The 12,622-nt window shown below is 38.2% G+C and overlaps 1 protein-coding gene across 1 annotated transcript; it reads right to left on the bottom strand.

Annotated features, from left to right (window-relative positions):
- Positions 1–1,585: 1,585 nt before the first annotated feature.
- Positions 1,586–11,969, bottom strand: SPECC1L (sperm antigen with calponin homology and coiled-coil domains 1-like; the record flags this gene model as incomplete). Its single annotated transcript, XM_009877863.1, has 4 exons — positions 11,787–11,969; positions 6,261–6,414; positions 3,672–5,305; positions 1,586–1,793 (listed from the first exon to the last, which is right to left on the bottom strand). Coding segments are annotated over exons 1-4 (2,149 nt in total), but the record flags the coding sequence as incomplete, so codon positions are not given.
- Positions 11,970–12,622: the final 653 nt, after the last annotated feature.

Genomic DNA, 12,622 nt, shown 5'->3' on the forward strand with positions numbered 1-12,622 from the left:
TGCCTAGAACTGAAATACTGCATTTCTTCCCTAAAGGATCACACCAAGCCATCAGACAGTACAGCTGAATTTCTCAAACTATTTCAAAACCAAGGAGTAACAACGACTGTCGCAAATTTTGTTGACAAATTCTGCCCAGGCAGAGGCTTGTCTGCCTGAATTTCTAACTGTTTAAGTGAAACATCTGTCAGCTACTTTGTACACCCAAAGGAGAAGCATCTAAACATTAGAGCTGCCTTTTAATTAGGTATTACTAGGCAGACAGCTAAATGTTTACTTGACTACGGTGCTGTTTTCTCTATGAATGTATTCCACTTAATGGATAGAACAACGTAAGCAGAAAAGTGTTCCACCTTTTTAAAACTTTGATACAAAACTACTTTACGAACAAAGTCAGAGACACTGGCCATGTGCTTCTGCTCCTGCTCCCAAGTAAATACCTGTCTTTGGCTTTGGAACAGAAAGAGAAAAAAAACCAACTTGCAGAACAAAATCTAAAGCAATTTTGCAAAGAGAAACAGTGATTGTTGTTCAAGATAAAGAAGGCTTGCTTAGGGAAATCAAGCTGACAGCCACATGTCTGAAGACACTTTGCTCCAGTTGAATAAACAATTTAGCTTGCTTAAGACACTGCCTTTTCCTGACAGCAAACCAATTTAAAACCCCTTCTATGAATATCTCCCTTGCTGTTACAAGGGATCATGCTTTGTTTTTTTTTTGCTATCTTGTTTAGTCTTTGTATACCATGGAAGAATAGCAGATATTTAAATTCTCTAAGTAGCACTGTGCAAATTCAGCCTGCCAGGGTACAATTGCCCATGTTCTTATTCAGATGGAGACTAATTGCAGAATTCCAGCCTGTGGTAAGAATGTCTGAGCAGGTCTTAGAGATCAGAGAGGTAACTAAGGCACAGAGAGCTAGACATATACAGAAAACATGAATTTCATTATAAGATTCAACCACTGAGGTTTTATACTAACTTGTTTGAAGTTTGTCAGATTCATTTTTAGACTCCCAGATCAGTTTCATGACTTTAGCAAATCTACACAGAAAGATATATAATACATCTGTACTGCCAAGTCATCTCTAACATCTGTAATATCCAGGGCCTCCCTTCACTTATTTCTCCACTAAAAACACCTTTCTGCAGGTGGGAGAATTAATTAATTATAAACATTCTCAAGCTTCCTGGTAACTCCTAATATTTGGGCACTTGAAATGGAGAGCATTCTTAAAAAACCCCAAAACCTAGAACACTAAATCAATCATCCAGTCTCCAAAATACACATGCAGCACATTATTATTAAGTCTGTAATTATATGTTCTTCTACTTTGAAAAACAACTTGAAAACAGAACTATGAGATGTGACATTTATTCTCAATTCACAGGTTTTCCTTCCCACACCAACTACTACCAGGACTGGAAAAGCCAACTTGATTTTATCCCCCCCTAGTGTATAAGGCTTCTGCAAAGCCCAGTCTGACTTGAATTCAGACGTAAGATGGGGAAGTGAAAATATTTTCTCTATTACAGCATTCTATATCTACATTTTGTCTCTCTCAAGACAAACTCACAACACTTACTCTCCAAATCAGATATGATGAGATTGTCATGAAGCTTCACAGCACGATGCTGCTCTACTTCATCCTCCAACTCAAAGATGGTTTCTTTCATGTCGCTTCTCTCAGTCTCTTTTTCATCTAGTTCTGTTCGAAGTTTTTCTAGAGTCACATTGAGATCCTCAATCTGTTTCTTGGCTTCTTCTTGGAACACTCGGTATTCATCTTCAACCTGCATTTTAAAACACACTTTTAGTTTCATAACTACCATACTTATATTTTTGCAACCATAAAAAAGTACGGGACAAGAAGCCAAACGTAAGCCTTTCAAAAAGCACTGTTCTAGTGCAACTATTTCCCCGAGTCAAACTCTTTTACTCCCAAGCTGAATACATGAGCACTCCACAGCTACTCCAACAGCAGTATCCTGCATTCAACTGAAGCAACACCACCACAGTACAAGGGCTTGATTTTGTGAGCAGCTGATCCAATTTAACACCTAGCTGCCATAGAAAAGGGAGGAGGAGGTGGCAGGGGAAACTCTTTATCCTTTCTCTCTTGCAAAAAAAAAAAAAGAAAAGAAAAGAAAAAGAATTTAAAAAGCCTTCTCTTCTGTGCTTGGTGGACCTGTAAGATGATTAATTTCCATAACCAAGTAGCAGGACTCACATTTGTGTGAGAGATGCATTAGTGAGTTGAAGTAGCTCCTGGAGTAGCCTTACAAGTTACTGAACTGAATTAAGAACAGACAGGGAAAGGACGACGTAGTAGACTTCTCCCTTCCAGGAACAGCAAGGCTCTTTAATCCTGCCTCATGAAACTGCAGCCTAAGTACCAAGCCGGGATCAGAGGCACAGTAACACTAGCCCAGCAGCAAAAATAGGCTGTCAGAAAAACAAGCAAAATGAGGAGATGTCTTAGGGTGGGTCACCACAGTCAGGCACTAATTTTAATAGCCAAAATGTCCTGCTTTCAATACTTTGTTTCAGTGCATTTTATTTTATTAGCACTACCCAGCGTTAACTTTAAATTTTTTTTCTTCCTCCCAAATTCAGGTTGATTTTCACTAGCTGGTGATCATGACTAACGTGTTCATTGGCAACTAATACATAGTTCAGACATTACATTTGTCGTAAGTTTTTCACATTAGGAAGATAAAACTTCAAATGCATACTTAAAGCTATTAACTAAATTTTATGATTCTTATTTTTATTTTACATTATGGTAAATGTTTTTACTAGACATACTCACTGGATAAACTAGTTATATCTATATAGCTGTTGTAGAACTAGAAATATACATTTTTATATCTGAATCAAAATAGCTGTTGTAGAACTAGAAATATACATTTCAGTCCAAAATCCAGTCACCACAAGGTGCTCCTGAATGGATCATTAACAAAAAAAAACCAAACCTCTGTTTATTGCTGTATTTAATAATTAATTGTTTAAAAGCTTAAAAATAAAGTGGAGGGGTTTTTTTTAATTTAAAACTAAAATAGGTATTTAGTCAATTATCAAACTACATTTGGTAAAATCTCCGTCCATCTGAAAATTAGTCATTTCTTGATTGGAGAAAGTAAACACTTCCCTGCTTTCTTGATCACTAGTTTGTTCTAAATTAAGTGAACCAACTTGGATAAGCTGAAACTTCAAAATATTCTCTCAAGACTTGAAAAAGGTCCTACAAGTCATCAATAGCTGGCTTATGACTTCAAACTTTGATTTCCAGTACTCTCTCAGCGACATCCCTCTTCCACCAGTTTGGCACTAACTCCTTGGAACTCTTGCAGACGACAGGCAATTTAAGCATAAATTTATATTATATCTCAAACACTGTTTAAGTTTTGCCCTTGAAAAAAGTTGCAGAGTTTAAATATCAGTATTTTTAAAAAAAACCCCAAACACCAAAACAACATAACAGTTACTTTGTGGCTGAACGTATCCATATAATTTTTAAAAAGGCCTCCATTGAATAAGTAATAAACTCTAACACTACTGGAATCCGATTAACTGCAAAATAAATCCTTTACTTCTAAAAGAACTACAGTGACCAACAGTAAGTCACGCTGTCTATGGGATGTTAAAATATAACACGTTATAAACACTACCTTAGCAATGGCATCTTGCAAACGATTGGCATCATTGCGAGTGTGTGCCAGCTCTTCTTGCAGACTACTGGCCAGCGTCTCCGCTTTTTCTTTATCCAGTCTGACACTCTCCAGTAAATCTTGTATATCTGATTTATCTCCGGAGTTGTGTATAGAATACAACTCTGCCACCTTCTGCTTTTCGTGCTCTAACTGAGCTTTCAGCCTGTTCATCTCAATCTGGTCACTGGCTACTGTGGCTTTGTACTCCTCTAAGGTAGACGCTATCGCCGTTTTGCTTTTCTGCTCTGACTCAATAATCCGTTCCATGTGGTGATTTCGTTCTTTCAATGCCCCTATCATTTCTTGGGCCTCCTTGTTGTCTTGTTCCGCCATCTTCAGAGTGTTGCTCAAGTGCTGCTGCACACCCAACAGCTGCTCTCGCTCAAACCGAGCATTCTCTGCGAGGTCCATATAACGTTGCTCTAACTCCATGTAGCGACCACTTTTCATATCTTCATCAATTACATAGGAAATATGGTGTTCATCTAGAAGGGACCGAAAATACTCAATTTGACGGCTGAAGTGTTCCAGCTTGTCACTTTGCTGGCACAAAGATTCCATAAGGATTACTTTTTCTTCTCCAAGCCTCTCATTCTCGCTGTTTAGCTCCTGTGTTATTTGTTGCAAATCTGCAAGCTCTTGAAGCGTGGCTTGGAGCTCTTCAGCTGTACTGTGTTGATTCTCTTCCATCTGATGTATCCGTTCTGTCAGACAAGCTACGGACACTTCACTTGCATTGCCACTGCTTCCCTTCCTAGACCTTTCTATGCTTGGCACGCCCTCAGACTCGGAAGACGATGGAGCGTCTAAGGCATCATCACTTGATGTGAGTGGCTGATAAACTTCACTGCATTCACTGTCTAAATTATCCATGGAATTACTATGCTGGTTGTCCATCAAAGTGTTTTCATCCTGACTTAACAAGTCTTCCATCGATCCAGGAGCAGAACCTTCCACTGAAGACGTCAGAGTGCCACCACCATCACTGTGGTTGCCAGCTGTAATCTCTGGACTCAAAGACTGATAGCCAAAGAGTTTTTCAGAGTTGTCCAGCCTTTGCTCCAAAGAAAAGCCTAACGCATTTAGCCTGTCTTTCAACATTCGATTCTCATTCTTCAGCTGGTTGAGCTCCTCTCGGATGGCAGTGTTTTGTTCCTGTAACTGTAGCAACGTAGACTCTACATCAGTTGGCTGATGGACAACAATGGCCTCTTTTTCCTCAGATTTTTCATCACCTTCAAGCTGCTCTTCATTAAGTCCCAGCTGAGCACGCATATCCCTTAGTTCATTCCTCAGATGCAAGATTTCCACATCTTTGGTTTTTGCTAATGTCAAAAGATCATTCACCTTTGCTTCCAGTGCAGCTTTGTCACTGATTTGATTGTCTGATTTGGACTTGCTCATTCGAATATCCGATTCTGGATTGGTGCGACTACGGGAGCGTTTTGCCAGGACCGTATCATTGGTCCCCTGTCCAGTCAAAGGCAGTTTTTTGCTCTGGCTTAAACGAGAACGATCACGTATTCTTTCTCTAGAAGAGCTTGACTCTTTATTTCCAGATGAAGTGCTACGCTTAGTTGTGGAACTTGTACCTATATGTTTTTTGAAAGTTAGGAGCATTAATTTAAAATACAGTATCTGTAACAGAAGACTCTGTATTTTGTATCAGTAATATAGGCATTGCTTTTCTGAATGACACTTGTAAGCATATTTCAAAAATACATTTAGAGTAAACACTTATGCAATCTTAATCATAAGTGCAGTTATATATTAACTGATACACACTTTACTAACTGTTATGCTTTACCATTATTTTGAAAATGAGTTAAAGTTTAACATTTGCAAGTTTCTTTTTTTCTCTCTTCAACAGCTTCTCATAAATTGTACAAAAACTGCACAAGCGCTATTCAAATTTGGCTGTCATTTCACCAGATTTGAACATAAGCTTTTAAATGAATTGCATACTACAACTCTCCAAAATAAAAGTTTTTTGTAATTTTACCTCATTTCCTAAAGACAAGGATAGATTATTACTATTTTATTTCCAGATACTTTACAGCTCTGCAAGCATTACTGAATCCAGAATATAACAATGGAAGGCAAGATATATTTCCATCTGTAATGATAACACACTACATAATTTCACTTTTCTGAAGGGTTTCTAAAAGCAATCTTAATTGATTTCTATAAAGCACTACAGAATGTCCAAAATGTCAGCTGCAACAAGTGATCATATCTTAAAGATTTAGTGCTTGTGGCATGCCTTTTTTTAGAGAAATTAACTGATTTTGGACAAACCTATGATTCTCTAGATTAATTATCTAGTTTTTATTATCTAGCTTTATACAGTAGCTGCATAACCAGTAATGAAAAATTTACAGGCAAAAAGAAAATTACATTATTAAAACCAGGAAAGGAGCACAAGAGGTGTCTCGATTCCACTGTGGCCTTAATGACCACTTCATTAGGCTGCCTGAATCCTCAGTACGTAAGAGGAAAACAAAAAGCCACCCAACTACCACTTTAAGGATCAACACATCCATTTACCTGCAATAGTTTTGGGTTTATTTTCCAAACTGTTCATGGTTGTCCCTGAAGCTGAGGATGCTGTTGATACACAAGTGCTCTTCTTTGCCTTGACACCATTGGTCATTGTCACTCCACCAGCCATCCCTGCTAGAAGGTCATCGTTACTCTTAGTCTGAAAGAAAGGGAAGAAGCTTTAAGACAGGCAGCTGAGAAGTTTGCATGGCCAACACTTCTTCCGTCAAAGATTCCACCTGTTTAAAAAGTACATATCTGACTGCTCATGTGCTTGTGCAAGAACGCTGAAAAGTCCAAATGCAGCGCACTCTGCAGAGCTGGCAAGCTGAAACAGAACTTCAAGTCGTTAGGTAAGGGCTGACTGTAGAAACTGAGTCTTCCCTCTCCCAGACAAAATTGTTAGTGTTTCAACACCAAGGGGTAATAAAGGAAAGCACAGCAACACAACACAGTGTAACAGTTTCCAATTTTGACTGAAAGCTTGCTTAAGCATAGAAGGGAAGACAATTCTTGGATACTAAAACCACCACGTACTAGGAAGTTAGTATAATGTCCTTCGACAGAATATGAAGAAGTGTTTTCTTGTGGACAAGATCACAACAAAAAGATCAAATCAAGCTGCAACAAAAATCAATCCAACATTAATAAACTACATTTTCTAGCCCAAAATACTAAGCTACAAATCGCACGAGACCAGGACAGTGTTTGGGGAGGGGGGAGGGAAGCTGCCCTCACCACGTATCCTTGCCTTGTTTTAATGCTCTTTACTAGGCACTCTCGGAGCTGGTAGACCTGCCTGACGGATATAGCGTCTGACCATTCCTGAAACTACTGTCAGCCGCAAAAGCTGCCAGGAATGTGACAAGGCAGTAAGCACAGGAGCCTCAAGAACCAGATTCCCATCTTCCAGAATAAAGCAAAGTCGAGAAATCTTAAGATCTTAAGTATTAATTGGCAGACTTTAAAACTCTTTAAAATGCAGTTTTCAAGTGGTGATAAAAATCAAAATATGCTAAACATTTTTCCCATAATAAGGACAAGAAAAATTAAAAGAAAACAGCTGTGTTAGCAGCATTCCTTGAGTAACTGTATTATTCAGCTGGATAACACATTTGAAGTCTCAACCAGCAAGCAGCTACGAAGTAGTGCTTAGGAATTAACCACTTGCTTTGCAGCATGACTTCCAAATTTTGCAAGTTTGTAACTTCTAGCTGCCATACATATTCATGTTAAAAACTATCTGTCAGACATTAGGATTCCATACATGAAGAACAAAGCCACACTTGCCTAATGTAAAAAAAAAAAAAAACCAAACGAAACTCAAAAAACACCAGCATCTCACTCCATCCTCTATGGTTTCTTTTTGCAAGTGCAAATTTCAGAACATTTAGGAATGCTGATCACCATATTGTGGAAAGGGCATGGATGGGATTTGTGCCATTTACAAAGAAGAGCAGCTGCAAAACAAATGGGAGCTTGGGAAAAAAACCATATTTGTTCTGTACAGAAAACTTACAGACAGAAATAGGTATTTGTAAGGGTAAAATCCTCTACAGCAAGAATGTTTTTATTGAATCACTTAGGAAATGCTACAGCCTTCTAAAAAGGTTTATAAAAGGCTAAGAAAAAATATATTATTCTGAGGCTCTAGTTTGATGTGCCTCTAAGATGGCTTTTGTGCAATGGAAAAGCCACTCCACGTGCTGTGTAAACTGAAGCCTTTCCAAAGGGCTCCGTCCTCCCTCGATCCGCAATGTCACACAGCCCTGCAAAACACCAGGTGCAATGTCAGTACCAATGAGGAAACAAAAATGTTGCAGGGCTATAAAATCAACAAAGGCACACACTACATGTGTGGGGGGAAGAGGCGAGCACAAACCACTACTGTACAACAACCCTCCTGTAATCTAATCAGGTTTCATATCTAAATTAAACTAATTTTGTGGGCATGGGGGTCGAGGGAGAGGGAAACTACTTTGTGAGGCAACTACCACCTGAAAGGAGGTATTACCAAAAGACACAGAACAGTGATTTCCTGGTTCGCTGCTGAATCTGCTCATCAGTCTGCAAACCTGGCAGTTCCCACGGGCTATTAGGTGTCAGCATTTTTACCCTGTTGAAAGAGTGGGGAAGTCAGATTAAGCTGTTAGACGCTTATAGTACAAGTACATGTTATCAAGCCAAATAGGTCAAGATGTGACTCAGCTTGGAGAAAAAAAAAAAGCAGCAGCGAAGCAAAATACACACTTTCTGACATTAGTCATCTCCAGTCCTTGCTGAACAAAGGAATTTAAGACAGCCGTTCTTCTTCTGATTTACCCATAAACTATTTCTAGTCTAGGCTGGAAGGCACTGCTGCCTCTGCAGCCAGTTAATAAACAGTTTTGAGAAACTGTAACACTATACTCTTGGCAAAGAAAACTATTTAGCAAAACTCTGGAAAAATTACAAACCAGCAGCTCTCTTTCTGTAACACTCCACTCTGGCAACCACTCTTGACTCTAAAAATGAAAGTATTTTTGTAGCAAATATTTTAATGGAAGTAAAATTGACATTGTATATTTATTAACAGCTTCTTCCTCAAGGAAGAAAAGTTCCTCCCACTTAATGAGAACAATGCAATCCTGTTTAGCATTAAAACCTTAACATTATGAAAAATTAACAAACATAATAATTACAAATTCTTATCCAGATCTATTTCAATTTTCCACATTATGAAACACTTTATGCTTACACAATTAATATTGTTTTCCCTCACATACTTCCTTCAGTGCGACGAAACTTGAACCATCACCTCTACGATTCACTTCATCTTAGTTTATCAACACGTATATCCTATTTACTGCACCTCATTCAAATCCCTCTCTCTATATATACATGTGTGTGTATATATATATATAAAATTATTCCAATCTAGGATTTTCTTTGATGCTTGCTGTTGCTGCATTTGAGTACTTCAAACATCAAAACTTCACAACAATCTGTAATTAAGTTGCTGCATTTTGCAAACAAAATACATGAATACTGAAAACACATTCTAATTTTTAATATTCAAATGTTGGTGTCCAAGTCCTGGCTTTTCAGGGACACTGGATTTTGCAATTCCTTTGTGTGAAATACAGCTGACATTTAATTACATTTGTGTTAGCATGATCACAAGCTCATTAGCTAAAGTCAAAACCCAATGATCTTAAAAATAACATGCTGGTATTTACAGAGTATTTTTTGACAGATTAAGAGTTAGCAGTGTCTGGCAGTTAACCTTCTGTGTGCTGGTGGGTGCTGAACATATACAAAAGACCTAGGCAAAGCAGAGGTAAAAATCCGACAGAGAACAAACTGACAAAAAGGCATTTTGAAGCAGACGGACAAACCGAGCTCTGGAACAGTGCTCAGCTGTACAGAAGGGTGGGTCTCTCAGTTTCTTCCTGTGCTCATTGTCCACACACTGAAAACTCCAGAAAAAAGGACAAATCTATGGAACAATGCACAGTGAAAAAAGTCCACCCAAAGCTGAACACCAGCCTATGGTTGTATTATGAAGAGAACAGGAAAAAAAAAACCAGACTATAATTAGAAAGCAATTTTCAAGTTTCAATTATTGCCGATTTAAGATTTATATACTACTGTGTGCATTTTTACTCCTTAAGAGTGGCCTTTCATTCAATATCCAGCTCAGTTTTCTGTAGCTATATGCACACTTGAGGACCGAATAAACTAGCAAGCTGTTGCAATTGAAGTTATTTAATGTCAGCTTTTTTTTTTTGTCAAGTAATATTAAATGAAATACATAACATACACCATTTCATCAAGTCTTAGAGAAGATCCTACAACCACTATGAGAAAAACAATGTGCTAAATGCTTCATCAACAAGATCAAATATAAAACTATATTAAAAATAATCTTTAAAATAACATTTGTTTTGTACTTCTTTCAAGCCAGTAATTACAAATGTGATTTGCCAGTTTCAGTAAGTCAGAAAATACAGATAACTAACTTGGTTGTGTAAGTATGGAAGACTCAAAGAAAGTAAGAGTTGTCATTATTAAGTCACATAGCTTGCACAACAGCAGCTTAACAAGTAAAAGACATCCAACTATATGATTAAGTCAGGCTGTAACATAAAACTGAGATAAGTCTTAGCAATTAAGACAAAAATTTTCATTGTGCCTCAAACATAAAACTGTCATAAATTCTAATCCTACACCCAAACATAGCCAGAAGTGTTACTAATATAAGTAAAATTGTGAAAGCATACTGAGTCAAATTTCTTCAGTGTTAGATCATCCTCCTCCTTCATCTCACTGAGAGATATGACACAATAAACTTGATAAATAAACTACAAAGGACTTTTGTTTCCATATTCTTTGAGAGGTTTCTAGAAATACAAAATAAGTAATGTCAACAAGCATCAAAAGATTATTTACAGTAAAGAAAACTGCAGGATATGTTGGGTGGCAGAGGAATGGAGGGGAGGCACTAGGAAAAAAACCTAGCTGAAAGTTAATTTGCAAGTTCATCAGCAAAAGTATTAGCCATTCTTCCATAAAAGAAAGGCAAGAAGAGAGAAAGTAAACACACCTTTTGACTTGGGTAAACCTGCATAGCTATTACAGAGAGACCTCAACCCACTTCTTTAAATTTAGGTCTTTATTTGCCTGTTATTTAAATGGCCTGTTTGGCTTCCTCTAGGTGATGCTGGTTCAGGTCCCAGTTGCAGACACCAGCCCTTTTCCTTGTTCTGCTCACTTGCCCCAGGGCAGCAGCAGCAGCAGTAGAAGCAGCAGCAGCAGCTGTGTCCCAGCCCTGCAGCCGTGGCTGCAGAAAGGCTACAAGAGGTGGGTCCAGCCCTGTGTCTGTGCCAGGAGAGGGAGGCAGACCAGGCAGGCTCATACCATCCAGTAACCCAGATGTGTTCGCTCCCAGGTGAAAACTCCACAGCTCGGTAATGTCTTATTTTTCTTGGTCGTTGAAAACCATATGCTCCTAAATCTACTGCCCTGCTTTGCTAATGTAAGAGAAAACCTCTACCTTTGAACTTGTTCTAGGAGCAAGAATCAACAAGCAGTACTTCACACAAAGCAAAGGCCAGAACAGCTAGAAAAACGCAGTTGCACTGACCTGACACGGATCACCAATATCAAAAACTTTCTCACGTTACATACCTCATTAGTTCTTCTTTCAGAATTAGTTATAACTCTTATCAAATCCCATTAGTCACCGACACACCATTCAAGCATAATATGACACTACAAATAACGTTCATCAGAACGCAGCTCCCACTCTCCTCCTTTTGCAGAACCACCAAGTTCTGCGAAGTCTATTACTCTCCATCACATCACTCACCTCAGTATGAAAAATATAGGACCCTGTGTGGCGTTTGTGCTATCACCCTGCCCAGTGCTGTGTCCCTTCAGTTACCTGTGTAACAAACCTCTCATCTAAGCTGCGTTAAAGACACATTCTACTCTTTTTATAGCTTTATTGTAAAAAAATACAAATAATCTGAACATTCGATTGGTTATTACCTTCAAAAGAGAAGCTGATGTCCCGGTTTTGGAGAGTTTTGTTACTGCAGACACTGAGGAGCCGTTTTCTGGTTTGGCTTTTTCAGTTGTTTGAGTCTTATTTACTCCAGGCACTTTGGGCACTGAGCCAACACTCCTGCTTGCTTTCTTCATTCTGGGCTGTCTGTTTATGATGCATTTACAAACAAATCTACAAGAAGAAAGAAAGAAATTTTAAATATAAAATACAACTTAACAGCAATGTCTTTTTTTATAATGCTCTGTTTAAGACCAGAAGTCCAGAATAGCCATAAAGACCACAAATCAGAGCCAAACAGAAGGCATGTGACAGACCAATGGGTTTTGCTTTTTTTTTAAAAAAGGAATTTTTACCAAGAACTAAGCGCTTCCTAGAGCTCTGCTCCAAATCATAATATTTTTTTCAGTCCTCTTTCCACAAATGGCACTGAACCGAAGATATTTTATAAGTGACCCGTGTTGCCGAGTTCACTCGTTAGCTAGCAAAAAAAAAAAAAAAAAGAAAGGCTTATTAGGGCAGCAACGTTCTTTATTTCTGACTGTGGGAAGGAAAATACTGTGGGAGTATTCAGGCAACAGCCTGACTACCAACAACACTGGATCTGAGAGAAGATTACCACCAGCTTGGTAAACAAAGTACCGAGAGAATAACAGCAGTTGCAGAGAAAAAAAAGTGCCTTATAAAAAGTAAAAGTTGAAAAATCCCAATTTACATGAAACCATTAATAACTAAAAATCATGTTAACTAAAACCATGGGATTTTACAAACGAGTCATATGACGGTGAGGATTATCTCTGAAAAGAAACTGGAAGTAACC

This window comes from Apaloderma vittatum, unplaced genomic scaffold (genome assembly GCF_000703405.1).
Source record: "Apaloderma vittatum isolate BGI_N311 unplaced genomic scaffold, ASM70340v1 scaffold37871, whole genome shotgun sequence".
Lineage (NCBI taxonomy): Eukaryota > Metazoa > Chordata > Aves > Trogoniformes > Trogonidae > Apaloderma > Apaloderma vittatum.